This window comes from Ananas comosus, linkage group 5 (genome assembly GCF_001540865.1).
Source record: "Ananas comosus cultivar F153 linkage group 5, ASM154086v1, whole genome shotgun sequence".
Classification (NCBI taxonomy): domain Eukaryota; kingdom Viridiplantae; phylum Streptophyta; class Magnoliopsida; order Poales; family Bromeliaceae; genus Ananas; species Ananas comosus.
The window spans coordinates 2,317,544-2,345,292 of NC_033625.1; the positions used below are offsets into that span (position 1 = coordinate 2,317,544).

The 27,749-nt window shown below is 37.7% G+C and overlaps 8 protein-coding genes across 10 annotated transcripts in view; 3 read left to right on the top strand and 5 right to left on the bottom strand.

The window, feature by feature from the left end:
• LOC109710394 (probable pre-mRNA-splicing factor ATP-dependent RNA helicase DEAH9) overlaps positions 1-8,316 on the top strand; it is a 9,675-nt gene extending 1,359 nt beyond the window's left edge. For both annotated transcript variants that reach the window (XM_020232927.1, XM_020232928.1), the window contains 19 exons: positions 75-154; positions 523-592; positions 690-775; positions 1,333-1,402; positions 1,541-1,636; positions 2,379-2,484; positions 3,291-3,337; positions 3,428-3,511; positions 3,589-3,642; positions 3,954-4,054; positions 4,454-4,544; positions 5,220-5,384; positions 5,876-5,965; positions 6,075-6,146; positions 6,647-6,745; positions 6,870-6,956; positions 7,226-7,279; positions 7,497-7,576; positions 7,855-8,316. In XM_020232927.1, the coding sequence (XP_020088516.1) occupies positions 75-154; positions 523-592; positions 690-775; positions 1,333-1,402; positions 1,541-1,636; positions 2,379-2,484; positions 3,291-3,337; positions 3,428-3,511; positions 3,589-3,642; positions 3,954-4,054; positions 4,454-4,544; positions 5,220-5,384; positions 5,876-5,965; positions 6,075-6,146; positions 6,647-6,745; positions 6,870-6,956; positions 7,226-7,279; positions 7,497-7,576; positions 7,855-8,002 (1,680 nt within the window). In that variant the 3' untranslated portion in view covers positions 8,003-8,316. The remainder of the gene's footprint in view (positions 1-74; positions 155-522; positions 593-689; positions 776-1,332; positions 1,403-1,540; positions 1,637-2,378; positions 2,485-3,290; positions 3,338-3,427; positions 3,512-3,588; positions 3,643-3,953; positions 4,055-4,453; positions 4,545-5,219; positions 5,385-5,875; positions 5,966-6,074; positions 6,147-6,646; positions 6,746-6,869; positions 6,957-7,225; positions 7,280-7,496; positions 7,577-7,854) is intronic.
• LOC109710395 lies at positions 9,814-14,202 on the top strand. 2 transcript variants are annotated; one of them, XM_020232929.1, is made up of 7 exons: positions 9,815-10,620; positions 10,856-11,044; positions 11,378-11,559; positions 12,035-12,183; positions 12,263-12,530; positions 13,241-13,552; positions 13,773-14,202. In XM_020232929.1, exons 1-7 carry the CDS (start codon positions 10,332-10,334, stop codon positions 14,019-14,021), a joined length of 1,638 nt encoding a protein of 545 aa, XP_020088518.1. In that variant the 5' UTR covers positions 9,815-10,331; the 3' UTR covers positions 14,022-14,202. The 2 variants fall into 2 exon arrangements, with proteins under 2 accessions (XP_020088519.1, XP_020088518.1); XM_020232930.1 differs by lacking the exon at positions 10,856-11,044 and having other exon boundaries at positions 9,814-10,620.
• Positions 15,092-17,337, top strand: LOC109710047 (PLASMODESMATA CALLOSE-BINDING PROTEIN 5-like). Its single transcript, XM_020232464.1, has 4 exons — positions 15,092-15,470; positions 15,639-15,666; positions 16,167-16,313; positions 16,966-17,337. Exons 1-4 carry the CDS (start codon positions 15,116-15,118, stop codon positions 17,003-17,005), a joined length of 570 nt encoding a protein of 189 aa, XP_020088053.1. The 5' UTR covers positions 15,092-15,115; the 3' UTR covers positions 17,006-17,337.
• On the bottom strand, positions 17,538-18,303 carry LOC109710048 (RING-H2 finger protein ATL1-like). The gene has a single exon (XM_020232465.1). The coding sequence runs from the start codon at positions 18,085-18,087 to the stop codon at positions 17,566-17,568; it is 522 nt and encodes a 173-aa protein (XP_020088054.1). The 5' UTR covers positions 18,088-18,303; the 3' UTR covers positions 17,538-17,565.
• LOC109710259 (E3 ubiquitin-protein ligase ATL9-like) lies at positions 19,588-20,022 on the bottom strand. Its single transcript, XM_020232770.1, has one exon. It carries the CDS (start codon positions 20,020-20,022, stop codon positions 19,588-19,590), a length of 435 nt encoding a protein of 144 aa, XP_020088359.1.
• LOC109710885 (E3 ubiquitin-protein ligase ATL23-like) lies at positions 22,002-23,150 on the bottom strand. The gene is made up of 2 exons (XM_020233678.1): positions 22,662-23,150; positions 22,002-22,471 (listed from the first exon to the last, which is right to left on the bottom strand). The coding sequence occupies exons 1-2, from the start codon at positions 23,011-23,013 to the stop codon at positions 22,245-22,247; spliced, it is 579 nt and encodes a 192-aa protein (XP_020089267.1). The 5' UTR covers positions 23,014-23,150; the 3' UTR covers positions 22,002-22,244.
• Positions 24,269-24,872, bottom strand: LOC109710261 (RING-H2 finger protein ATL34-like). Its single transcript, XM_020232771.1, has one exon. It carries the CDS (start codon positions 24,870-24,872, stop codon positions 24,369-24,371), a length of 504 nt encoding a protein of 167 aa, XP_020088360.1. The 3' UTR covers positions 24,269-24,368.
• Positions 26,164-27,060, bottom strand: LOC109710262 (putative RING-H2 finger protein ATL69). Its single transcript, XM_020232772.1, has one exon. The coding sequence runs from the start codon at positions 27,058-27,060 to the stop codon at positions 26,164-26,166; it is 897 nt and encodes a 298-aa protein (XP_020088361.1).

The window sequence follows — 27,749 nt, forward strand, 5'->3', positions numbered from 1 at the left end:
CCCCCCCCCCCACCCCGTCATTTTGGCATTTCGTGAGTTGTTCTATTTGCGATATTTCTATTCTACTGTCACAGGGTGTAACCATGATCAAATTTCTCACTGACGGGGTATTGGTTAGAGAAATGATGGATGATCCTCTTCTGACCAAATATAGGTACAATGAATAGATACCTAAAATGCTCATTTCTAATATGCAGTTGCTAATGAAAAGGAATATATATCTTGTGTCACCACTTGCATTTTTGTTTGTGTTATTGTTTCTTAGCGTGCCCTACTTGATGTAGAATGGTCCCTTCTTTAGAGAAGAAAAGAAACAACAAAAAGAAGTTGCTACTTTGTTGTTGTCCTGGGACAACTATTTGGAGGGATTATTTATGCATATGGTGATCATTATTGAATAAAGATGATATATTTTAAACCACCTAAACCAAGAGCATTCCAAATTTCCAGTTGGAGGGTCTTCAGCAGCATCATAAAACTTTCTGACTAAACCTCCTTTTTGTCTATGTTGTCTTTTATTAGCATTATAATGGTGGATGAGGCACATGAAAGATCCCTCTCAACAGACATGTTACTAGGACTCCTGAAAAAGGTAAGTGTTTTTTAACATATCTACTGTTTACTACCTTTTGTTTTCCCTTAAATTGGAATGCTCTATGGAGGCTAATGTTCTTCCATGAATTGATCAGATCCAACGGCGGAGACCTGATTTGCGTATCATCATTTCATCTGCAACCATTGAAGCAAAATCCATGTCAAACTTCTTCAATATTAGGTCGTGATCATATCTTGTAAGAGTGGATATTTGATTCAAATATCTATATTGTGCTGGCATCTAAATTGTGTTTTTTATTGCGCCAAGGATTCGTGTGCTGGGCACACTGTTCAGCATAAATCCACAAGAAGTATCTTGATACTATTCCCTTTTGTTTTCTTCTATTTAGATAGCAAAATTTGTGCCTGTGGCACATTGGAGCATGCTGGTGGCATGATAAAGCTGAAAAAAAGGAATAAAATACTAAAAAATATGGAGGTCGGCACATTGGAGCATGTTAGTGGTATATACCTTATTGCCAGCTGAACGGCTTGCCTGTTTGCAATGATAAATAAATTCTCAACTCCCTATTTTCTGCTGACACATTGTGTTCATGTTGGTTTTTTGGTTGTCATTTCATGTTCTTGTAGCACATTAAATAATTATCAATATTGAGCATCGTAGGCAAAATCTGCTGTGCCACTAATTTGTGAATAATATTAAAGCTTCATATCATGTTTCACATGAATAGCATATCCTTTGCTAGATTTTCTCTCACTTGCTTTATTTTTCTGCAGAAGGAAAAGTCTTGCTCAGGATGCCGAAGATTGTGCTCCTAATAAGCAGCCAGCTATACTTTCTGTTGAAGTATGATATTAGCATATCTTTCTATCTGTCTAGTTTGATAATAAATCTTTTAGAATTTTTATCCAGTTTCTGTTGGCATTTAAAGTATTCTTTATTGTAGTGACAACATGTCAAAGCTTATTAATGTTATTTTTACAGGGTAAAGGGTATGCTGTGGAAATTCATTATGTTGAGGAGCCTGTCTCTGATTACCTGCAAGCTGCTGTAGATACTGTGCTTTTGATTCATGAAAAGGTTGGCCGCTGCTTACCAGATGTGAAATTGATACATTAAGATGGGATTTCTCTCATTTGATGAGAAACAAGAATCAGCCTGCAACCTTGTGATAAACATTAATATCACCATGCAGAGTTGCTTTTGCAGTTTCTGTTGGACTGCCAACTTGTTATCCAGTTCAAGTAGAGTTTTTGGACACATTGTTTGTTTTTTCTTTCAGCATTTATTTTATTTATTTATTTATTTTTGGTGAGCAAAAAGAAAAGTGTAGGACAGTGTGAAGATCAAGTGTCCAACTAAGCTCCCAGGCGGGTGGAGGGTCCCTTCTAGAGAGAGCGTTCCTGCCTTTAGGATCCTGGAAGTTACCCCAGATCTATTCTTGTATTTAGAATTTTAGACCGTCACAACATCCTTGCTTCTCACTGTTTTGTGCTGACGGCTTGTTTGGCCCAGTTGGAGCTTCTACTGAACTACTGTTTATGTAATGTTATTGGAAAAGCATTAAAAGCTGATCATTTAAACCGCTCCAATAGCTTCCTGCTTCAGCAGAAGCAGTATATCCAACTTGAAGCTTCTGCTTTTGGGGCAGGAACTTTAGAAGCTTAGCTTCTCATCATAACAAAAACTTCATTTTTTGTTTGCCGAGTGCCTGCCCCTTGCTTCTTTCATTATTAGTTATGTGGGTTTTCAGAGTCTAAAACATATGCCTTTTAATTAGTGCTAATTCACCTATGTTAAGATACTATGTGGATATGTGCAGGAACCACCAGGCGATATTCTGGTCTTCCTTACAGGTCAAGATGATATTGATGCCGCTGTGAAATTGCTTACAGGACATGGTCAGCAGTACGGCAGTCACTATTCGGGTACTTTTGTATCTCAACTATGATCTGGAAAGTGAAGTTTTCTTAGGCTTCGTTTGGTTCGGGTATAAGCAAGAACTAGTTATACCGGGGATAGGTACAAGAATGGATTTTCGTAGGAATAAGAGTATTTTTTTGTTTGAATGAAAATGTGGGTATAAGCTGGAACTAGAAAAATTGTGTTTGGATGAAAATGTGAGTATAAGGTGGAATAGTTGGTAGTTATAGATAAAAAATAATGATTTTACCTCTATAATTGAATTTAAAATTTTAAACTTATAATTTTAAATTAAAAATTTTAACTTTAAAAATATCAAATTTATAATTTAAACATTAAAATTATAATTTAAAATTATAAATTTAAATTTTAAAAAACTAAATTATAAATTTTAAAAATTTAAATTTAAATTAAAAATCTCTCTCTCTCTCTCTCTCTCTCTCTCTCTACCCGGGAGGGGTGGAACAACTTGTTCCACCCCTTGGGGTGGAAGTGTTCCAACCCAACCCGGTACAAGAGGGCTTGTACCGGGTTGGGTGGAACAATTGTTCCACCACCCCCAAATTTGTGTTTGGGTACAAGAGGGGGGATAACCCCCTTATCCCCCCTCTTGTACCCAATCCAAACACACACTTAAAAAACAAGCATATGAAATAAATATAGATGCAAAAATATGTAAGCGTAACTAAACAGAGTCTCATGCTGTTTACCTTTTTGTTCTGTGAGCAAGCAATTTTGATAGTTGATTTTACAGCTAAAGAAGGCTACTAAGTACATATTAAAATTGATTTACCAAATTCTTTGTTTTCAGACTTACTGGTTTTGCCACTGTACTCTGGGCTTCCACGCGGAGAACAGGTATGACTTGATGCTGATTGTTAACATAACAAATATCTTGTTGTTTATGTAAGTGTTATATCCGTTTGCCTTGTTATATCATTATGTTAGGACCTCATTTTTACTCCCACCCCAAAGGGAAAGAGGAAAGTTGTGATATCAACAAATATTGCTGAGACATCATTGACTTTGGAGGTAATTTTTATGCATTTATGATCTGATGCTCATGTCTACAATGGTAGCTTTTAGCTTAAGCTTTCAAACTTTTGCAGGGAGTAGCGTACGTTGTTGATAGTGGGTTCTCAAAGCAGCGCTTTTATAATCCGGTACTGAAGTGTACTTTCTTATTGCTTACATGATTGTTTATTGCATTTATAGGAGTATTAGTAAATGTCCCATTTTGCAATTGTTGCATATGGTACTTCAGTTGTTGATTTCTATATCTTTTATTATTGTACTTTCTTCTTTTGTTAGGAAAAGTTGATATTGGTCCGCATCTATGTTGTATTAATGCCTAGATTCTAAGGCTCTTGGCAGTTTTATTAGCTACTCTTTTGCTAGATGCCTAATTCTAATCTTTTATTCCTTATATACATAACTCAGTTACAATTGATTCAACAGTAAATTATTTTGTCAGATTTCTGATATCGAAAATCTGGTGGTGGTACCAATATCAAAGGCTTCTGCACGGCAAAGGGCTGGGAGAGCTGGAAGAGTACAACCTGGGAAGTGTTATAGGTATACCTCTCACATTGAAAATTTTTAACTAGCACATTAATTATTGAATTTCAATCTAGTCTTTTTCATTTCTAGAAGGATATTTCATACTCTCTGGTGGTACTTGCACATTTGCTACTGTAGTTTGATTTAGCTTCTAAGAACTTTGCTTTATTTATTCATATAATTTCTCTTTGTTTCCTATCAATGCATAAAGCTTGGTGAGGACTGCAAATAGCATGCTCGATATTTTCATGAAATATTGGTTGTATATTTTATAAATAATTCTTCCTCCTCCTGGAAATCAGCTTGTTTAGCTACTGGATGGATAGCCTTTATGAGCTTCCTTGGAAGTTTGGTGTTTTAACCTGTTTCGATTTCTTCCTTTAACATTCATTATCTTGTTTGTATATCTGTTAGGCTCTACACAGAAGAATATTACCTCAAGGAAATGTCTCCAGAAGGAATCCCAGAGATGCAACGATCAAACCTCGTCTCGTGCATAATACAAGTATGTCCAAATTGGTGTAGCTTGTTTATATTTGTTCTACTAATTTTCTGCACTTGAACGGCTGACTTGCGTCATTTGGGCTGTAGTTTTGCATATAGGAACAGTACGATAGTTTGTAATGCAGCAAATATCTTATGAATTTGATTTATTTCTTTTCAGACGTGTAAAGGATCTTATTGACTCATTTCATAGCATGTCCACTTGATTGTGCATCTGTGCATCCATTGCACAATTTGTCCATTGCACGTGCAACTTGAGGAAATGTAAAAAGGCAAAGGTTCAACTTTACTGCATGACACTTCACTTTCTGATCAATTGAGAAGTTGTTCAATATTGTTTATGTATCAAGTATTCAAGGTACTAAAAGTCCATTTAGGTATTACACTAATTAATGGATTGCAGAAGATCCTTGTTGGTTTTCTCCCTCTATATAGAAGAGCAAATTCTGCTGTGTGTACGTGGAAACAACGATGACATGTTTATTTAGATGTTATCTTGGGCAAAAGTATGGCACAAAGACATCAAGTAGTGGTAGTTTATTATTTCTGACAAGTTATGTTGCATGCTATTGATGAGAAAATACAGAAATATAGAAATACATAAATTTCATTTTGCTATCACTTTTTTTGTCTGTCATTTGGCTACTCTCTCTAATGCAAGGTTTTGATTCCACAGCTAAAGGCCTTAGGTATAGATAATATATTAGGTTTTGATTGGATAGCTTCTCCAGCACCAGAGGCGATGATACGAGCTCTTGAAATTCTGTACTCTCTTGGTATTATCGATGAAGATGCAAAACTTACGTCACCCACCGGCTTTCAAGTTGCGGAGATTCCATTAGTATGTCCTCACTATATTCCTATACTTCTGTTTTTGCCTTTTATGTTGTTTAATTTGGATACACTGCCTAACTGAACTCTTGAGTCAAAATCTATGTGAATTCAAATCTTTATAAAAGCCTCCTTATATATCTTCTGAAGGTGGGATATATCTTTCTCTTTATTTAACCAGTTTTGCACAGAACTGTATTTCTGTCCAGAATCTTTCTTAGATGCCTTAGTTGTTTTGTTTCAAACCATCTGTTTGTTCCTTGCAAGTTTATCCATCATCCTCTGTTTTTCTAAACTATGCTTGAATACACATTGCATTCATGATACATGTTACAGTAGATAATTTAATACTATCAGACATATAGTTTCCTTGACATGCTTTTGTCTTGTTCAAAGTGTGGTCTCTTGGTGACTGGGTACTCGACTTGTTTCCTGATCACATTCTGTTTTTTGTCGAACTCTTTCTGTTTTGGAATGTTATTTATAAAATCGATGTTCCAGGACCCTATGATCTCCAAAATGATCCTATCAGCGAATGATTTTGGGTGTACTGAGGAGATAATAACTATAGCGGCAGTTTTATCAGTTCAGGTTAATCTTGTTCTCCCTTGAAGTATTCTTTCTGCTCTTTAGTTATATCTCAAATATTTAATTAATTTTACCATTACTCTTGACACAGATAGGTTAACTCCTTTTGCAGTCCATATGGGTCTCCATTAGGGGAGTGAAGAAGGAATTTGATGAAGCAAAGCTGCGTTTTGCTGCCGCCGAGGTTCTCAAACTTAAGACATTATATTATCTAAGAAGAAAAATTGACATTATATAAGAAACTTTTACCTTCGCTGTTTACATTCTTCTAGATCATAGGGTCATCTTTGCTTACTGGTATGCTTCACTAATACATCCCAAAATTAGATTATAATACCAAGGTTGTATATTTTTTAAATTGTTGCTGTTTTATGCTCCAATTGGCAAGAAGCATGAGTTCCTTCTTTTTCACCTATATGAGTTGTGAACTTTTCAGTTTCCCCTCTTTTTTCTTTTTCTTTTTTTTTTGTTTGTTTATTGTGTAAACTAGGCTTTGAGCTATAGTTTTTAAGCACCTTAGCGCATTGATTTGACCACAAATATGAAAGGGAGGGATTTTTTTGAAATTTGAAAGGCCAGTGCACATATACTGGTTTGTATATTTGTTATGTTAGTGCATTTAACATTCATTCTTATTGTTTTTTTCCCTCATTGCTTTAAGTAATCTATTCTGGTCGCATGCAGGGAGATCATGTTACATTTCTGAACATCTACAGAGGGTTTCTTCAGTCTGGAAAATCTTCGCAGTGGTGCTACAAAAACTTTATAAACTACCACGCTATGGTTTGTATCGCATTATATGAAGTGCCCATGCCTGTTCTTGTTAAATTTACACATTTATAAAATAATGTTACCTGCTTTATCTTTGTAATGCTTCTTATCAATGATGTATAAACTGTTTATGCAGAAGAAGGTTGTTGACATCAAGGAACAACTCCACAATCTAATGAGGCGGCTAGGCATAGCAGTAAAATCATGTGATAGAGATATGCAGGTAACTTTTTTTTTGTTTCTTTTTTACTTTTTCCTGTTTTTCTATTTTCTTTTCATTTGTATTATGTTAAAGAATTAAATGTTGGTATTGCGTACATTCTAGGCACTAACCTGCAGCATTGTGAAGCTAACCTTGCCTATACCATTTTGATTCTTTATTCTCTTACTGAAATTATTATTTCAAGTTAGTCTTTCTTTTATGGTGTCTATACCATACTAGCTTTTTTTCCCCCTCTTACAGAGGCTAGGCTGTAATTTTATGTTTTGCAGGCGGTGAGGAAGGCTATTATTGCTGGCTTTTTCGCCCATGCATGTCACTTGGAGGTGAATAGCCTTTTATTATTCCATTTTAGTGTATTTACTTTCTTCTTGTAGATTCGATTAGTTCAAGTAAGTGCATCACATAGAATGTGTTACTTTTTAATATGGAAATTTTATTATTTTGTTGGAAAATTGTCATAAAGTTAAACATTTTTAGCTGGTGGATGTTATATAATAATTGGCTCCTACAAGTTTTGGTAATTTTTTGATTTGCTTGTAGGAATACAGTCAAAATGGAATGTACAAGACAATTAGGAGCTCGCAGGAAGTGTACATCCATCCATCTTCTGTGCTCTTCAGGTTGGCCGAATTTCTTTATTTTTTAGTTTTAATTTTGTTCTGGACCTTTTGTTTGTTGCTTGTATTACTTGTAATAATGCACATAACATAATAGTTTTATGTGCGTGCCCCTAGTGTAGCACAAATAGCAAAACATACACCAAACAAGAAGTCAGTTTGCATTTTCCATAATACTGTAATGTGAATCGCTTGCCATGTATCCTTTTTTTTTTTCTAATACCTACTTCTGCGACTGTTTCTTTTTGCAGCATAGAATTTTGACTTACTTCATTTAACAGGGTTAATCCAAAGTGGGTCGTCTACCATTCGCTCGTTTCAACCGACAAACACTACATGCGCAACGTCATCGCCATCGACCCATCATGGCTTACTGAAGCTGCACCACATTTCTATCAGCTCAGGCAACCAAACCCGATCCCCTACTGAATCTGAACTGGGTTCTTCTCGCACTAAGCTTTGTAGAGCATGAATGGCTAGATACTCAATCCAGGCGAGATATTGCGGAAATTAAGCTAAGCAGTGACTGCACACTACTCTGATGGATACTTGGTTAACCGCCTAGTAAGTCTGGTGCTCTGATCAACTGCCTTGTGGTCGATGCTGGGTTGATTTGTGTTGATGGAAATGTTTCTCTGGTTTAATCCAAACTATATTTTTAACATGTGGCTGTAAATTTAACTTTAGATAATTTACTATGGTAATTTATGTTCAATTCAGAAATTCACTTTGTCTAACTCTTCTGCTGGATGTTTTTCACCGAAACTCTTCTCGTCCTGAGAAAACCGGAGAGGCTTAAAATACATGAAGCTTTTGGAAACTTCCCGACCCAATCCACTGAAAATTGGTGTCTCTATTTTATTTAGCATCATCTATCCATTGGTGATTGTGATCCAACGCAAAGTTACAAAAGCGCAATTGTATGTATATTTAGTTACCAGCATCGACGCCTCAGATTCGCCGCTTCTGTACGCAAAGTACAACTAGTAACTGCAAATGACTAATGTATCTCCGAATCTCAACCGTCCAAGCTTTTCCAACGACCAACCGAATCTTTGAAATCGCGGCCCAAAATCCTCTCCTTTGCGTGGGCAAAACGCACCTTCAATCGAAATGCTCCGGATTTCCCATGAAGTATCGCTTTTCAAACGACCCTGTCATCGTACCTTTCGACCGCCACAGTTTTTCTTTTTTCTTTTTTTTTTTTTTTACCAAATGCTCTTATAATTCGAAATATGAGAGGTTAGGATTGTTTTTTTTTTTTTAAGAGAGAAATGTAGCATATTACCTGCTTAGTTTATTTCATTTAAAAATAAACTTAGCTAAAAATGTAAATCAATTAGAATTCAAACTTAGGTCTCGAATATCAATCATCAAACTTTTTTGCCACTTGCGCTAAGAACGGTCGGTAGGTTAGGATTGTTAAACACTGTGGGAACAAGATACTCACGTTGAGATAAAATTATTGAATCCCATTTGAGAGATTGGAACGGAATGGTATGAGAGCTGGTGAAGCAAATGGCTTATTGGTTCCATACTTCTCCCAGAGCAGTTTCTACCATCATACTAGTTATACCGGAGATAGATACAAGTATGAATTTTTGTAGAAACAAGAGTATTTTTTTATTTGAATGAAATTGTAAGTATAAGCTGGAACTAGAAAAATTATGTTTGGATGGTTTTTGGGAATAAGAAGAATAGTTGATAGTTATAAATAGAAAATAATAATACTATCCCTATAATTGAATTTTAAACTTATAATTTAAAATTTAAAATTTTAACTTTTAAATTTAAATTATAAATTAAAATTTTAAATTTTAATATTAAAAATTTTAATTTTAAATATCAAATTTTAAATTTCAGACAAATTTAAATTTCAAAGATATAAAACAATAAATTTAAAATTTGAAAATTAAAAATATCAAATTTAAAATTTAAAATTTTAAAATATCAAATTTAAAATTTAAACTTTAATAAAATTTAAAATTTTAATTTATTAATTATAATTATAAAATTATAAATTTTAAAAATTTATATTTAAATTTAAAATAAAGATCTCTCTCTATATCTCTACTCAAGTGTGTTGGAACAAGCTCGTTCCCAAGCTTGTCAAGCTTGTTCCAACCCCGGGCACCCATAACGGGTTGTACTTGGTACAATCCGGTATGGTGGGAATACTTGTTCCTACCATCATTTTTTTTTGTTTGGATATAAAGAGGGAGATATTTCTCTTATCCCTTTATATTCGAGCCAAACGAAGTGTAAATGTCATGGAGTTCTGAACGCAGGTATATATGTTCTGCGACAACTGCTTAAAAGATTTTTTAGTACAATCCGGTATGGTGGGAACACTTGTTCCCACCATCATTTTTTTTTATTTGGATATAAAGAGGGAGATATTTCTCTTATCCCCTTTATATTCGAGCCAAACGGAATGTAAATGTCATGGAGTTCTGAACTCAGGTATGTATGTTCTGCGACAACTGCTTAAAAGATTTTTTAGTATGCAAGCGAGCAATTTCTGGTGATAGCTGTTGAAAGGACGGTTGGAGAGAGGGACTTCAACTAAAAGCCGAAACGAGATTCCCAACGACGCTGCTGCTGATGCTGCAGCTGTCGAAATTGCTTTCCTTTTCTATTATATCCCCCTTAATTCCCTACATTAATTGGAATGTGATTTAAACAGAGTATAACCCCAAAAGCTTCTTCTCACACATTCCTTTCCCTCTCTCTCTCTCTCTCTCTCTCTCTCTCTCTCATGTCGCCGCGACGCGAACACTTCCTCCTCCTCCTCCTCCTCGTCGATCCCGGCGCCGCCGCCGCCGCCGCCGCCGAGGGATGCGAGCGCACGTACGGGGTACTACCGTGCACGACGACGGCGGTGGGGAACCTCTTCCTCGTGTTATCCTACGGGTTCCTGATGTACAAGGCCGCGACGTGCTTGTCCTCGGGGAGCGAGCTCCTTCTCCAGATCCTCGGCCCCGGGATCGTCGGGGGCCTCTTCCTCCCCATCCTCGGCGCTTTGCCCGATGCTCTGCTCATACTCGGTAATCTCTCGAGCTCCGATCTCTTCGTTCCTGCTATTTGTCCTGTTCAATCTCCCTTTTAGACGATTTGAGCTTAATTTTGGTGCTTGTGATCAACTTGTAGCGAGCACATGAACATAGATTTTTACCAGAATTTTCACTTGCATGATGATCAGGATCGAAACTTTTGATATGCAAAATTACATCTACTCAAAGTGGAAATCCACTTAATTTGGTTGCCATACCATTTTTCCAGTTTCTGGACTATCCGGGAGTAAAGAAACTGCCCAAAGTCAGGTCTTGATTGGGATGGGACTGCTCGCCGGCTCGACCGTCATGCTTCTGACAGTCCTCTGGGGATTTTGCATTGTTGCGGGCAAGTGCGACCTTTCGGATAATTTTACCTCAATCGATTCACAAAACGAAAAAAGGTTCAGCCTCTTTGGTAGGTTTTTCTCTCCGCCATATTTCTATGTTGTGAATGGAAAGCGTCTAGTTTGTTTCCATAGCATTTTTCGATTCTAATTTCGGTGCTGAACGAATGATAGAAGTTGGAAAGGAGAATCTAGTACACTGAAATTGAACCATTTAGAGAACGCGAGCTGATATATAAGTGTAGGATCATATAGCGAAAATATGTTTTTCAGAGCTCTTCTGGTGGTTGTCAACTTATTAGCCATCATTAATCTCAAAAATTTTGATTTTTAAGGATATTTGAGCACCAAATTTTCTTCTTCTCTGCTACCTGTTTAGTCGAAAGATTGTGTTATTTCTGCAGGTTCTGGAGTTTCAGTCGACTTGCAAACTAGCTATGCAGCGAGGATAATGGTCATATCTGTTGTTCCTTTTATCGTTGTTCAATTACCGAAAGTTTTCAAGTTTCCTTCTGGCCAACGTGTCGCGGTGTTGCTATCTCTTGTCGCTGCAGCTCTCCTTATGCTTTCGTATTGCCTATATCAGGTAATTTTACCATATAACTTCACGTAACCTTAAGCTTGACTTGTTGTTATCATGTTTATCTTTATGTTGTTCTTGATACGTATATATCTATATGTTGTTTTTGAGTAGTGTTTGATTAATTTTATTTGATTAACATTGGTACAATGTTATTTAATTCTTTCTGTTATTATGTGCCAGAATGTGGCACCTGTGGTGTTACCTATCGATATTTCAATGGTAGTAGTTACTAGTCTTGATGTAAATTCAATCTTTATGTATATTTTTTCATGTCTTTTGCCAGTTGTTGTTTCTATTGAGTACTCGTTGAGAGGGATATACTAAGCATGTATTGTTTGTATAGTTGTTGAGTACTATTTCTTCTTCTCTATTTTGAGACGCCGGGATGATAGAATCTTTGATTTACTGTGGATTTCCATATTATATCGATGTTGATAACATGTATGTTCATTTATTTTAAATGTTATTATATGACCAGGTATTTCAGCCATGGATTCAGCGGAGAAGATTAGAATATGCCAAACTTAAACATGTAATATCTGGAATATTTAAGCATGCTCAGAAATTGGAAGCTCTTGGACGGCTTCTTAATGAGGATGGAACGACAAATAATCTTGCTATACAAAAGTAAGCTTTTCTGTGTATATTCCTGTTTAATTTCCTGAGACGGAGTTGTTATATCTTAGTTTTTCATGTTTTACTGCAGATTATTTCGCCATATAGATTCTGATTCAGATGAAATGCTATCACGTGCTGAGTTACATGCATTTATCTTAGGAATTCAGTTTGAAGAGATTGACCTAGATACAGCCGATGCTGTAGATAAAGTGATGGATGAATTTGATATATCACGCAATAATTACATTGAGGAAGGAGAGTTCATCAATGGAATCTCAAAATGGCTTAGAAAGGCTATGCATGCTGCTGCAGCTTCTCATGGCTACTCAAATAAGTTCCTGGATGACTTTCATTTGGTAATTTGCTTCATAATATGTGGTGCAGAGCTGCGTTGTTTCATAAGAAAATAGCTCACAATAATGATATGATATGATATGCTATTGATCAGGGCTTTTGCCTATGTATCTCTAGAAAATATTTATTTTTATAGAAATGCCCTTTAGTTGGGAAATCATCTAGTCTGATTCATGGTTAAAGCTGGTTTTTGCATAAGAAAAGATCTTTAAAAGGGGGAAACTTCTGTAAATAGGGATTTATAGGTAAGAAATTAACTTTTTTGAAGAAAATTCAGAATTTGCAAGGCTATGTTTGTAAATTGATAGATAGATGGGTAAAGTGTATGTAGTTCTATATTATACTGTATTGCGGCTTGGTACTTGTTACTTAACAAACATTTTAGTTCCTAAACTTTCTTAAGCATTGCAATTCAATCTCTAAACATCCACACACACGCGCACGCGCGCACGCGCGCGCACACACACACACAAAAACTGCTATTTTTTTTCTTCTTCTTTCTTTTTTTGGGTAACTTGACCACTTCATCCTCTATATGTGAAGATTTTTTTTAATAACTAGTGATAAAATGGTTGTGTAAGTGAAAGTTTGGGAACTACAATGTTTAAAGAAGTTACAAAGTTACAAATTTGGGATAGTACACGGACTATCCATACATCCTATCATTGCCTGTGTACGTGAATATTTCTTATAAAATTTTTGAACTTTACAGAAAACAAGGGCTGAGCATAACAAGCTAATTCAAAGGAGCGACGAGGTCGCGGAGAGTACGGACAGCCCAACCTGGAGGTCCTGGACCTGTGTAAAGGCCGTCTTGCTTTTGCTGCTGGGAACTGCTATCGCAGCCTTATTTGCCGACCCACTTGTGGATGCTGTTCACAATTTTTCACTTGCCACACATATACCTTCTTTCTTCCTCTCTTTCATTGCAATGCCCTTGGCTACCAACTCGAGCGAGGCTGTCTCGGCAATTATTTTTGCTCGCCGAAAGAAGCAACGGACTTTGTCGCTGACATTCTCTGAGGTTTGTTTCTTCATCTCATTAAGTTGATGCATCGTAGTAAAGGACGTTGAATTTGCTATAACCAAGAAGATGAAAAGTGAAAACATTAGCATATTGCATCTCCCTACTTTTCCATTTCCTTATGGGGCTAGATGAGTCAAGGCAAAAACTACCTGTAAGAAAAAATTATCTGGAATAGTAACTAAAACTTTTCTGACTCGGTCACTGATTCGAACCACAGATTTATGGCGGGGTGACCATGAACAACACACTCTGCTTGGCCGTGTTCTTGGCGCTCGTTTATGTTAGGCACCTAAAGTGGGACTTCTCCTCCGAAGTACTCATCATTCTCATCGTATGCATCGTGATGGGCCTCTTCGCCAGCTCCCGGACCACTTTTCCTCTTTGGACGTGCTTTGTAGCGTTTCTGCTGTACCCGTTGTCTCTGGCCATCGTCTACGTCCTCGACTTTGTTTTTGGCTGGTCATAGGCCGTATAAACTTCGGTATACGATGTAGGTGTCTCTGTACCATATTTGTTTTCTACTCTTTTTAGTAGATGTACGATCTGTATGTATTGATGATATCCGAAGTAGAAATATGTTTTTGATGATATCAAAAAGTGTTCTAACAAATTAGATTAAATGAAGGCGGTGATCTCGAGAGTAGAAATCAATTGTTGTCGACAGATCGAATTAATGAATCTGGGCAAGTGTACTATATAAACATTGAACAAGTTTAAATGCACATATGTTATTAATAGTAAAGGAAACAAGCAGTGCCCAGAAGATGTCACCAACAAGCTCAGGTGCATTTTGCCTAATCAGGAATGCTGCGTGAACGCTTGCCCGACCCAGAAGTCAATACATCTGTTTATTGGAGGGCATTTCGATATGGAAAACCCAGTTGAAGCCCTCATAACTCCATGTCGGTGATAAATGATCTGATGCAATCGAGAAAAAAAAAAAAGAAAAAGAAGAATCAAAAATCAAAAATCAAAAATTCGGTGAGAATGATTCCCAACGTAAAACTAGTTCACCCTCCTTTTAGTACAAATTTTTGTTCATTCCCATCCGACCAGGTATCATCCGACTGTAATTTATATGCGCGCCAACTTATTTTTTTGAGAGATAGGTGGCACACTACCCGCTTCGTTTATTTCATTTAGAAATAAACTTAGCTGAAAATGTAAATCAATTCGGATTCGAACTTAGATCTCGGGTACAACCATAACTATTCCACATCAACCCAGGCTTTTGTTAATTTAATTATGATTTTTTTTTCTTCTTATTTTTTTTGTCTGTGTTTTGATAGATTGGAAAATACACACTTACATCATATTATTAATAATTAATAATTAATAATTATATTTTTAAAAAATATATATAATAAAAATAATTTTTGACTTAGAATGTCACATCAATTATATATTACTGATGCATCATAAACTTTTTTTTTTCACTAAAAACAGTAAGCACGGGGCACACACTCTCCCCCACTCTGCACACTACTACTCTGGTCTTTTCCTCTTTCAATCACCCCCCCCCTCCCCCCCATTCCCATTCAAAAGCACCAAACCCCAACAATGGCGACGGCGACGACGCACAATCCCCTTCCTCCACTGCTGCTCCTGCTGCTGCTCCTGATCACCACCACCACTACCGCCGCCGCGTCCGGTTCTTCTTCGGAGACGGGGGAGTTGTGGTGCGTGGCGAAGAACAACGCGGAGGACGCGGCGCTGCAGGCGGCGCTGGACTGGGCCTGCGGGCCGGGCGGGGCGGACTGCCGGCCCATCCAGCCGGGTGGCGCCTGCTACGAGCCCGACGACATCCAATCCCTCGCCTCCTTCGCCTTCAACGACTACTTCCTCCGCTCCCCCCGCCCCGACGCCTCCGCCTGCGACTTCTCCGGCACCGCCGCCCTCACCTCCCTCAACCCCGGTAATAAACCCAACTCCCCAGCTCCAGATCAATATTCTTTTCTTTTTTTTTTTTTTCTCTTCATTGTTTTAACTAGTTCATTGCTTTCATTTTGTTTTTTTATTTTTTTTTATTTTCTTTCTTTGTGTGTGTGTGTGTGTTTTTTTTTTTTGGGGGGGAATGTTACAGGTCATGGTAGCTGTATATTCCCGTCCAGGTTCGTGCCCTCTCTCTTCTTTTGCTTTCTCCGTAACGTATTCTCACTCCTTTATCACTTAACTTGCTACTGAAAATGTGGTGGTAAAGAGTGGGAAAAAAAAAAAAGAAAAAAAAGGTTGATCTCCTTTCAGTTGTAAGTTCAACTAAAAATGATTCTCTTCGATCACAGTATATCTCATATTTCTCAACCAATAACGCATAATCTTGTTCGCAACATGTTTGCAAAATCAGAGTAAACTCTATTCGGTGTTAATAGCTATTGAAATGTTAGTAGTAATTATACATTACCAAACACGGGTTGCGAATTGATCAAAGCTGAAAGAAAACGATGAGAAAGCGTCGTGCCAATGAATATAAAACATTGTGAAATTTGTACGTGGACAAAGTATTTCCCTGCTCAGAACACACTTCCTATTGCATTTTAACAAAGAGCATGCATTTAAAATAAACACAGAATATTTTTCGAATTGTAATAGCTTCCACATGCATCTGCCGCAGTTCATCCGCAAGAAATGGAAATTTTACTGGAAGGAGCGAGGGATTGGGCCCGTCCAGCGCCGATTTAAGTGGAGGTCTACAGATTAAAATATCACCATGGCCCTCAAGCATAGCCCTTTTTGTGCTCCTTATTGCCACAAATATTTGGTAAAATTGCCTCGAGAACCCCCTCAATTATATGCTATTTTCAACCAGGACCTCTCAACTCTGTCTTTTTTTTTTTCATTTGACACTCAGTTTAACTTTGATTTGAGTTGTTTCAGTCTTTTGAGTTGAGATTTCGTTAAATTAGTCAGTATTATTGTTAAAATTTTATAGTTCTACTAATGTGGATTTTATTAGTAAATAACGACCAAAGCTGTTAAATGTAACGAAATCTCCGATTCCGATGACTGGGATAGCTCATATCAAAACAAATGTCAACCCAAAAATTTAAAAAAAAAGGGTTAGAGGGCCTATTTTAAATCGGTCAAGTATTGAGGGTTCTCCAAATAAATTTTGCTCTTTTTTTGGGGGCTATGTTTTTGGTGTGTGAAAGCAATGGGTGCTACATATACTGTGGAATATGGATTTTTCTAGTGTTGTTATGTAGTAATTGTGAGGCTCTTCTGCAAGCAGAGAGATTCTTTGTTTGTGGAAGAGATTTTGTGGAATGTGTAAAACTTTACTGGGGAAACCAAATCAACACAAGCAAGTTTTGATCACTGTTTAACGTTTAACGTAGGTGTTTATAGTATGTTGACCTTGTTGGCATGTTCATTTTCTGACTTTTGTTTCATTTTTTTTGAAACTTGTGAAGGGATGAACCAAACGAGACCACATCCAACTGTTATGGTTAATGCTATTACTGTAATTAGTTGTTGGACCTCAAAAACTTATACATGATATTTCAAACTCAAGAAAAGCTTAAATGGCGTATCAGAGGGAAATTACATGGTGGCATATCTCCCCTGTATACGGAGATTAGAATCTCTCTCTCTCTCTCTCTCTGTTCGTCTGATTCAGTTAACAGAACAGGAGGAGAATTGAGCCAATAAATAACATTAGGTGGGTGCCTGTATTATATCATGTTTCATATCTGAACTATAGTACTTGTAAATGAGCAGAGCCCTTTAAGTTTTTGATTTGGTCATAACAGATAAAATCTTCTATGGTTATGCGGATTTGCACTTTTAATTTCTTTTTTTACGACTATATGCAGTTTTCTATTATAATTTGCAAACAATTTGTATGGAAAAAGATGCGACCGACTATTTAGCTGTAGCCTAGGTGTAACGATCGGCTGTCGCTTGTACTCGCACATCTTGCTCGATGATTGTCCTTCTTTCTATTTTAAGATTTGTCAGTTTGAGGGATGTTTTGAAAAGTTAAAAGTATTAGATATGATGAAGAGTTCATCTCAAGCACAGTCAAGTAGCACAATAGCAGACCTACATACTGGGCATGTCGAATGCGAGCCCAACCACATGTCGACGCATCCCATATGAAACAAGTGTAAGCACACCGGCAACTGCCGCACCGTCTCCCCTTCCTGAATCACCTCGAGGCAGACGGAGCACATCTCCGCACCGCGGTCGCTACTTTCGCCGCTTTGGCTGGGGGCCTTTTTGTGCACGAAGGTCGGAAGTGCTCGGATGGCAGTCGGGGCGAGCCCGACTTCATTCGGGGCCTGATGCAGTGCAGCAGCAGCTACGGGTACTGTATTCGAATTCTGGTTAGCAGCAGGTGGGCCGGTTCCGACGGTGGTGTCGATGTGAACGACGCAACAAAATACCAGCGTAAAGACCCAGAAGATGGTGAAGGGAATCACCCAGGCAATCCTGTTGTAAGCCCTCACGTACACGATGACAAGCAGGATCGTCGCCACAACAAGCAAATTCCGGCCGGTGCTCCGGTCGCTGCACCGTGGATTCGGTGGCATGTTTCTGCTTGGAGATGTACATATAACTGTGAATATTTTCTCCTCAGTTTCACAATCTTTTCACATATACAATATACATCTTATCTTATCGGCTTTTTTATTTGCAAATTACAATTTGTTACTACTTACAATACGCGACCATTTCTAAATAAACAATGATGACCCACAAACTTTTTCTTTCTTTCTTTCTTTTTTTTTTTCTTGGTTTTTCCTCCCCTTTTCGTGGATTGTAGGGTAAGGAGAGCCAATACTATTATAAGCGAAAGTGCAAATAGTTATCCTTATTTATATTTTTTTACAAGTTATTCCATTGTTTGCGTGTGAATTACGTGTTTGGAAAAAAAAAGGAAAAAAGAAAAAAGAAAAAACAAATAGTCAATAATCCGAGTCAAGTTTTATAATATATTTGGGAGTACAACTTGGAAGTAATCAATTGGAGGGAAAGACAGATAAACTTAAATTGATTTGAAAGCGAAAGGATAATCATCTATTAATTATCTTTTCTTATTTGATGGTAATAAGATTTGAAATAAAAAAACCTTTTCTTTTTTCTTTTTTTTTTCCTAACTTTCAGATAAAAAACGCATTTATTATTATTATTATTATTATTATTATTATTATTATTGGGTAAGTTAAAGATAAAAGTGAATTTTTTTCTCAAATAATCCTATAAAAATTTGTAATTCAAAATTTCCTACAAAAAGCATCACCATCTTTTTCTTAATAAAATACACAATGAATGATTTATCATTTTTTTCTATTTTTCATAAATAATCCTAACAATCATGTAAAAATTTCAACAAATCACATATAATCTTACCAATCTAAAATATCCTAATAATCCATATACAATCCTAAATATTTCTCATATATAATCTTAACAAACATATAAATATTTCTANATCATTCACCGTCGTTTTCTTTTCCATTAGAGAGGGTAAATGATTCACCGCTTTTCTCTAAAAGTATAAAAGGTGAATGATTTATCCTTTTTTTTATTTCTCATATATAATCTTAACAAACATATAAATATTTCTACAAGCTAATAATTCCTAACTACCTACTGATACAATCTGAATGATAAAAAAAATTTCTAATAATTAACGTAAAATCCAACCTCACAAACAAAAATCATCACAAATAATTAATACAAAAAAAATAACAATATGAAAACAGTGAATTAGAATTTTTTATAGAATTATTTTAAAAAAAAAGTCCTATAAATCTCGAGTTAGAATTTAATAATGCTTTATAAATTTTTTTTCACTAAGATAATACATAAATATTTATGAAAACGGTAGAAAGATACGAATAGCAATGTTAATAACATAAAACAATGTGTATTAATTACTAACGCATAAATAAATCTTGCCTAAAGTATGGCTAACCTCACTAACTAACAAAATTAGAATTCTGAAACTGAGGGGGCCAGAAACTGAAATCACATCTTCACCCCTTCCTCGCAGCAGCAATCAACAAACTCGTCGGCATGCAGTAGTTCTAATTAAGAAATGCATCCGACCGACAAAGCGGGCACGTCGAGTGCAGGCGAAGCCAAGGGTCGATGCAGTCCGCATGAAACATGTGCGTGCACGCCGGCAGCGATCTCACCATGTCCCCTGCCTTCAGTGAATCTAAGCAGACGGTGCAAGCCCTCGGACCGTCACCGCGCCTGCTGCCACCGCCTTCTTGTCGTAATGCAAACGCAGGAAGCACTTGTCGGGCAGACGAATAGAGCGCGCGGTCCAGCAAACTACTGATGCGTCGCCGATACCGCTGCAGCGCACCTCTATAGTTTGAAAGGGCCCAAATCCCGGCAACGGCGATGGTGGCGCTGGTACAGCCGAGGAGGAAAGCGCAGCTGCCCAATACATCCGGAGCAAAGATATCTAGAAACAGGAGCATGCCCGTCACGTGCACCATTGCCGAGTCCATCTTGCACCCCTAGCCGGAGCAATGGACAGTAACTTGTCCTAGATCACCCTACATATATATATACATATAGGATTAAGGTTTAAACCCAAATTTTTTAAATTTTTAATTCGAGTGTGGATATGTTTAAATTATTTTCCTTATACCCCAATATATTAGATTAAAGATTAGAAAATTCTCCGCACACTTGGATTTGGATTAGGAATTGTAGAGATTGCAATCCTTTTGGTTGCAGAGTTAGCTTATCTTTAGTCAAATGTAGATAACAGTGGGATTTCTTGAAACTTAGTCACGGTTCAATTAATATATGGTAGATAGATATTTAATATTTTACTAAACCGATAGCAACTGCACCATTAATATTTAAAGAATAACAAATTGCAATACGAGAGATTAAATACAAATCAAAATGCAGCTAAACCTCTAGAACTTTACTCAAAGTGGTTCCTATTTACTGTGCATATCGAAAATAGGATATTAGTTTGTATATGACATAAACAATATCTCCATCTACTTGTGTTTGGAATCTAATACTCGTCCTGGGTACTAGGTTTTGAGAATCTACAATTCATTCTGGTATCAATTGCATATGGAACTTTCAAAACGAAAATACCAAATCAAAATTTTATCATAAATTCAGCAAATAGCTAATACAATTATAAAAGATAGAATATCAAACAAAAAAAAGGAATAAAATAAAATTTATTAAATAAAAAAAAAAGAATTAAACCTCACTCTTTTTCAACACACAGTAATTTCGCCCAAATCACCCTCCACTTTAGGCTTGCTTGTACTTTCTCATAAGGCTTCTAACTCGTTAGTGTTATATATAATGTTTAACCAGAGATATACGCGAATCTAATACAATTAGAAATCCTTGTCTAATTAAACTTTAAATCTAAATTAATTTATCCTCAATGGATTAAAATATTTATTCTAATTCAACTAGGAATAATTATAAATCTAACTCAATCCTAATAAACAGCTTAAATTTTTTGGGTTAGGGTGTGTTTGGATTCCCATAAAACTTTTTAGTGATGTTTGGTCGCCCGTAAGAAATTTTTTTGATTTTTTTGATTTTTTTGATTTTTTTTTTTTTTTTGCAGATTCTTTGAATTTTCACTTTCCGCAGCCTGCGGAGAGCGAAAAGAAAAAATCACGGCTCATGGGCCTTTTGAGCCCGCGGTCCACGAGGTCATCCTCATTGACCAGGCTATGAAACTAATATATAAGGCCTATAACATTTCCTCTTCAATTTTAAATAAATTGCTTTACTTCCTGAATTATGTCATGTATATAATTTTTTATTATAGGTAAACTCCAAATTAGCTAATAAGCTTTTTCTAGAATGCTTTTGCTTTGACATTTTGACTAGGCACTCACCCAATCAAAAGATGACGAAGGCAGTGTCAACAAAAGATTCGAGTCAAAACAAGTAAGCAAAGCGAATTTATTGATTGCTTCTCCTTAAGTTGATTATAGTTAACTTCTCTGTTTTTACCCTTTTCTTAATGAATGTGTAAGGAGCTCGTCTAGATATAAAAAAAGTTCCAACTATACGTATAATCTTTAACAAAAGAACCAAAGGAGCTCAATTCAATCGTTGTTACTAGTTCGGAAAAAAAAAAAAAGAAAAAAAGGTTCTGAAGGGTGTGGTGCTTTACTACAATTGAATTTTCATGGTAAAAATAGCAAAATTCACCTATACACTGAGACCTTGCTGTCTCATCCATGTAGTTTAATTTACTTACTTACTGAATGAAGCAGATAGCGTGCTATCCTTCTCTCTCTCAAAAGAAAAAAAAAAAACAAAAAAAAAGCGAAGCATTGTAATTTGTTATTCCAGAGCTATAATGATAGCATAATATAAAGGGGAGCAAGCAGTGGGGCCTACTGATTCAGTGAATCAAACCAGAATAAGCATTCTTTTTATCATAATCGAAAAAAAAAGAAAAAAAAAATTTGTTTGACTTTGCAAATTAATAAAATAAAAAATAAAGACAAAAATTTTCTTTGTACGAAGTTCCAAGCGACATTTTAGCTATTGTTCACAATTGGTTTGTTGCAGAGGATCTTATCCTACGAGCGATAACTATCAACTGTACCAGCTGTCTCCACAAGCTGTACAATTTGTTAGCACTTTATTCACCTAAGACAAACTCGGCATATGAACCAATTAGCCAAAGAAGAAGCGGTAACAGAAGAGGCATCAAAATAAGAAGCAACTACACAGGCGGCAAAGGCGGGGCTGACGACTCCTCGCTCTCCTCCGCCTTCTCCGCCGACCGTCGTGGCTTGATCTCGGCCCGACATAAAGGGCATGTTGTGTGCGAGTACAACCACGCGTCGATGCACCCGATATGAAACACGTGCTTGCACGCCGGCACCTGCCTCACCATCTCCCCTCCCTGCAGCACCCCGATGCACACCGCGCACATCTCGCAGCTTCCGCCTTGTGAAAACGAAGAACATAACATATAAGCAGAAGTTTTCAAGAGATTTAAGTTTCTTTTTTTTTGAAAATTTCAATTTTATACACGTTTGCACCTTTCTTTTGCATTATATAATTATTTGAATTGAAAAACGAATTGAATTCAATAGCTCAGTTGCTTAGAGAGTAGAATATTGATACACAAACAAACCTGCTCGGCCACTCGTACGTAGTGCCTTTTCGTACTCGAACGTTTGAAGACACGCGGCAGTTGCGGGCGGATGGAGAGCATCTTGCGGTACGACGGCTGTAGGAGTGGTTCGCCCGCGGTGGTGGGACGTCCCAGCAGAATCGTCGGGGGCCAACCTGCACCAGCAGGCCGTGCAGATAAAAAGGACAGCAGCAACAGCGGTGGCTACCGAGGCCCAGCGGAAGGGGAGGAAGGTGAGGAAGACGCAGAAGAGGAAGACGGACAAGAAGACGATCGCGATGCCGCAGCAGATGCAGCTGCCGTCGGCGATCGACGTTTGGCTCGTGCGGAGCGCCGGGTAGCGGTAGAGCATGATCAATTGTGCTTTGCAGAACCGTGTGGGTTTCTGTGATTTTGGAATTTAGATCTCTATGAAACATTGAATTATTAGTGGCGTAAAGCATGATGATACTGCAGGAGAGTTGACTGCTAAGGATCATTCATTCATTTGGAGGTATCATCTAGTGAAGGAGTTTGTGCTGACGCCATGAAGGGTTGAAAATTTTGGATGTGACAGAGAAAAATTCCCTCCTAGTTTTGATCGAGCTTTTCTATACTGGCTCTAGTTGCGCTGAGCTGTGAAAAGAAGCTCAAATGACTTTTTCTTTACAAATTAATAAAATAAAATAAAATAAAATAAGGGTATGTCCACTCCTAAAGAGTACATTGGTCGTGGGAGCCAATTTGGAGCGAACAAATTAATTACACATTTACACTATATATAGACTAGTGATCTAGAATACTCATCAAATCATCTACTATGATATCCCTTTTTCAAGTGTCCTAATATGGTTCAAAATTCATATAATAGTTGAAATTTAATTATTTTATATTCTTATTTGAATTTATTTAAAAAATTAAAGAAAACGAATTATTTGCTATCTTTTTCTCCCAACAATAATAATAATACTTTATTAAAGTTAAAAATAATAATTCTAATTCAGGGTTCTTATAATTAACCGCCATTAATTAGTTTCAAATAGGAGTATTAAATATTTTGTGTGTCAATTTCAGGACTTCTTAAAATCATTGTTTCACAAATCAGTCCAAATTAATGCCTATTTCGTGAGAATCTTGCACATAATTAAAAATTATAATTTAGTTGGAATCGAAAAAAAAAAAGGGAAAAAAGAAAAACATGTTTTAGTGTACTAGTTGGATCCGGTTTGGTTGTAGACTACGCGAGAAAGCAGCTTGCCAGCTCTGAGGAGTAGCATTCAATTCTAGTTGACACGGGAAATTAAATTATTTAATAAAAATTTTAAAAAATAAATAAATCAATGCAATAATATGGTCCAAATCACTTTCTTTTCACACCATATATATTTATATAGGATGTCCTGGTTAAGTAATACCCTTTTTGTTTCATGCTAATCCATTAACATTCTGACTTGGCCAGCTCCAACAGTAATACCTTCAATCTAAAGGTTACTGAAATTTGTGTAAGTGCCAAAACAAAATCTAATCTACGCCTTCTAATTCTGAACCAAGAAAACAAAAAACAAAACAAAACAAAACAAAAAAGAAACTATATATGTAAGTAACAAAAGATTTCAGTGACTATCTCTTTGATTCAGTTTCTGTATTTACGACCCGTGCTTTCGAGTCGATAAACTGTTTGGTGCAGCACACAATCACAATCACTTAAAATATCACGCCATCACGAAACTACACTGGAGGTAACAGGCTCGCCGCCGCCGATCTGCAATCCTCTCTGCCTTTGAGCACTTCCACCGGCTCGACAGTAGCCCGACATAAGGGGCACGTCGAGTGCGAGCGCAACCACATGTCAATGCACTCGACATGAAACGTGTGATGGCACGCTGGTAGCCTCCTGACCAGTTCCCCTTCCTGCACCACCTCGAGGCACACTGCGCACTCCCCCCACCTTCCGCTGTCGCCACCGTCGGTTTTGCTCTTCCAATACGCAAAAGTTGGCAGGGAGGCAAGGACGGGCGCGGTGACGCCGCCCGCATTGCGGCGTTCGACGCCTCCCCCTCCCTCCTCTGCATCGACATCATAGCAGTTGCGGGAACAGAGGTATTGAACCAAAGCAGTGAACAGCAGAAAGCAGATGCCGGAGGCCAGGGCGACGCCGAGGAGGATGAGCGTCGTGCTCTTGCTGTAGCTGGTCGTGTCATGTTGCCGGGGCATCCATGAATTGGTCGACATGGTAATTAACTGGAATAGCTACTGATGTATATATGGATTTGGTGCTTGCATTAGTTAGCTTACACGTTTGTCCTGTGAATAAAATCTGTGTTATTAATTAATTTGTTGGATTAGATTGGTCGAGAAAGAGCATCTTAGCCCGTGGTTTGCGTTGGATTGATGGAAAATTTATTTCCAGCAACAAATTAAGGCGGTTTCAGGTTTCGGATAAAAACAAGATCACCACGTATCCTTGTCTAGAACTGGTATAATATCAAGCTGCTGACGTTGTGAACAGACATACAAAAGTAACGAATAATATCAGAGTAAATATTACCGACCATCACTAAAGCAAGTGACAAAAGATTTGATGGTTGGTATCCGAGACCTAAGTTCGAATTCTAGTTGATTCACATTTCCAGCTAAGTTTATTTCTAAATAAAATAAACGAAACAGATAGTGTGCTACCTATCTCTCAAAAAATAAAAAATAAAAAATATCAGAGTAAATATTTTAAGAAATATATATATATATATAGCTCCCCGTTAGCTAGATCGATAAAAGATGCTGTAAGAACTTTAAGATGGGTAATTGCGCTGTCACGGTAAGCATTAACACAACACAAGCCTCTGACTCGGCAAATCGTCGCAAATGTTTGGAGAGGTTCCGACCCGGATCAAATCCGCGCCAAGTCCAAGAATCTAACAGGTGGAGAGGGAAATTTGGTGGAGCCGGGGCTCCAATGCGGCCCTTTCCGGATAGATTTTATTTTTTTTATTAAAGTGCATAAAATTTATTTAAATTATAGATTAATTTGATTTAGTTATTTAATTTTTAAAAATTTAAGTTGTAATATTTACTTTTTAAACATAATGGCTCTTCAGATTCAACATCTAATTAAGTTAAATATTTAATTCAATAAATTTATAGTTATGTAAATGGTATAAAATATAATAAATAAATTAATAAAAATAAATAGTTCGTTCAAATTTTTAAATAAAAAAATTACTAACTATTCAAAATTATAATATATATATATATATATATAATATAATATATATATATAATATTATATAATTAAAAGTACAAGTAATGACAAATTTACTTTTTTTGTACATTAAGATCTTTGATTTGTTCTCTATTTTGTCAGAGACCTTGGTGGTTGATATTTGAGCTCCCAAATTCGAATTCTAGTTGATTCATATTTTCAGCTAAATTTATTTTTGAAATAAAATAAACGAGATGTGTATAATGCTAACCTATCTCTCTCTCTCTCTCAAATTTAAAAAAATAAAAAAAGTAGCTCGATGACTCAATTTCTAATGATCCTACGGCGTCCATCGCCGAGGATCGAGGAACCGGTGCTGCTGCACCGGCGCAATTCGGCCAACGTTAATGCTGGTAAAGCCAACGTCTGACCTAACTTCACATGATCTTCTTCCGGCCCCGCCTCGCCATTGCCTGTCGAGGAACCCGTAGTACTGCAGCGACGCAACTGCCGGAACGGCCGCAAAACCGCCGACCCACCTAATTCTACCTTCTCCGAGCCCACCCCGTCAGTCACCGCCGAAGAAGCCTCGGTAGTGCCACCGCGGTGCAACTCGGGCAACCGCGGCGACGGCGCCGCCTCTTCATCCGATCTCTCCTCAACCAAGAGTTCAGAGGATCCGGGGGAACTGCGACAGCGCAGCTGAGGCAACGGCGGCGGTGCCGTCGCCCCGCCCAACGCTATTCGTTCGGGCTCCGTCGCGGCGCGGCAAACCGGGCACGACGTGTGCGAGCAAAGCCAGACGTCAATGCACTGAACGTGGAAAAAGTGCCTGCAGCTCGGCAGCATCCGCACCACCTCCCCTTCCTCCACGTCGGCCAAGCACACCGGGCACTCTGCCCCATTCGGGCCATTCCCCTTCCGTTTTGCGGCCCCGCCGTTATTGGTCACCGCGCCGAACACGAACGTCGGGAGCGCCGCGATATCGGAGGGCGCGAGGCCGAGCCTGGGTGGCGAGGCGCCGCCCGCATTGCCGCCTCCGCCGGCCCCTGCGCGGCGTTCGCGCCAGTTGCAGATTAATCCGGTGTGGGCGTAGCGGATGAAGAAATACAGAGCGATGCCGACGAAGACGGCGATACCGATGAATTCGAGCGTGGTGTTGGAGCCGCTGCCGTCGCCGCCTCCCGTGTTGCTCCCGGAGGTGGAGTTATCTGTGGACATGGCTGTAGGCTGGAGTCCCGGGAATGGGAGAGAGAGATGGGGATCGAATTTAAGATTTTCGATTGCACAGTATAAATAAGGGACTAGTGTGTGGAAAAAACGTGGGATGATTCCTTTTTTTCCCCGGAGAGAGAGAGAGAGAGAGAGAGAGAGAGAGAGAGAGTATTATTGAGGGATTGATGGGTTGACTTGGTTTTTTTTTTTATTGGTTTGATCTAAAGAACATGCAGCGACTACGACGACTTAGAGGTGGGGATGAAAGGGAAGTGTTGCATATAGTACAATAAGCCATCAACACAAAGGTTCGTTTGAGGTCAATCGGAGTCTACTTGTTTTGGATCGGGTTTTCATCATCCGTTCGCAAACTTCGATCGAATTAAGATCAGAGCATTAATGTGGTTTCGAGTTTACTAGTCAATTCACGTAGTTAAATGCGATGGGTCTTTTGTGCGGGCTTGCTGTGAATCAATGGGTTCGATAGTTTGATTGACAGGTCCATAAATTGGGAATTTGATTGATCGGGATTGATGGGTTGATTGGAATGATTGGGCTAACTTTGATGAGCTGATGGGCAATTTAATTTCATTCCTCTGATCTAATATATTTGATTAAAAACTAGCATTCGATTATTCTTTTTATTTTTGGGGGGTAACTGGGTAAGGTATGAAGAGAATAAAGGCTTGAAAATT

Bases quoted from the DNA above. Each gene is read 5' to 3' on its own strand.
- LOC109710395 (XM_020232929.1), top strand. From the start codon at position 10,332: ATGTCGCCGCGACGCGAACACTTCCTCCTCCTCCTCCTCCTCGTCGAT. The intron at 10,621-10,855 runs GTAATCTCTCGA...CCATTTTTCCAG, and splicing joins CGATGCTCTGCTCATACTCG to TTTCTGGACTATCCGGGAGT. The intron at 11,560-12,034 runs GTAATTTTACCA...TTATATGACCAG, and splicing joins TTTCGTATTGCCTATATCAG to GTATTTCAGCCATGGATTCA.
- LOC109710047 (XM_020232464.1), top strand. From the start codon at position 15,116: ATGGCGACGGCGACGACGCACAATCCCCTTCCTCCACTGCTGCTCCTG. The intron at 15,471-15,638 runs GTAATAAACCCA...GGAATGTTACAG, and splicing joins CCTCACCTCCCTCAACCCCG to GTCATGGTAGCTGTATATTC. The intron at 15,667-16,166 runs GTTCGTGCCCTC...CATCTGCCGCAG, and splicing joins AGCTGTATATTCCCGTCCAG to TTCATCCGCAAGAAATGGAA.
- LOC109710048 (XM_020232465.1), bottom strand. From the start codon at position 18,087: ATGCCACCGAATCCACGGTGCAGCGACCGGAGCACCGGCCGGAATTTG.
- LOC109710259 (XM_020232770.1), bottom strand. From the start codon at position 20,022: ATGGACTCGGCAATGGTGCACGTGACGGGCATGCTCCTGTTTCTAGAT.
- LOC109710885 (XM_020233678.1), bottom strand. From the start codon at position 23,013: ATGCTCTACCGCTACCCGGCGCTCCGCACGAGCCAAACGTCGATCGCC. The intron at 22,472-22,661 runs GTTTGTTTGTGT...CGTTTTCACAAG, and splicing joins ACGTACGAGTGGCCGAGCAG to GCGGAAGCTGCGAGATGTGC.
- LOC109710261 (XM_020232771.1), bottom strand. From the start codon at position 24,872: ATGTCGACCAATTCATGGATGCCCCGGCAACATGACACGACCAGCTAC.
- LOC109710262 (XM_020232772.1), bottom strand. From the start codon at position 27,060: ATGTCCACAGATAACTCCACCTCCGGGAGCAACACGGGAGGCGGCGAC.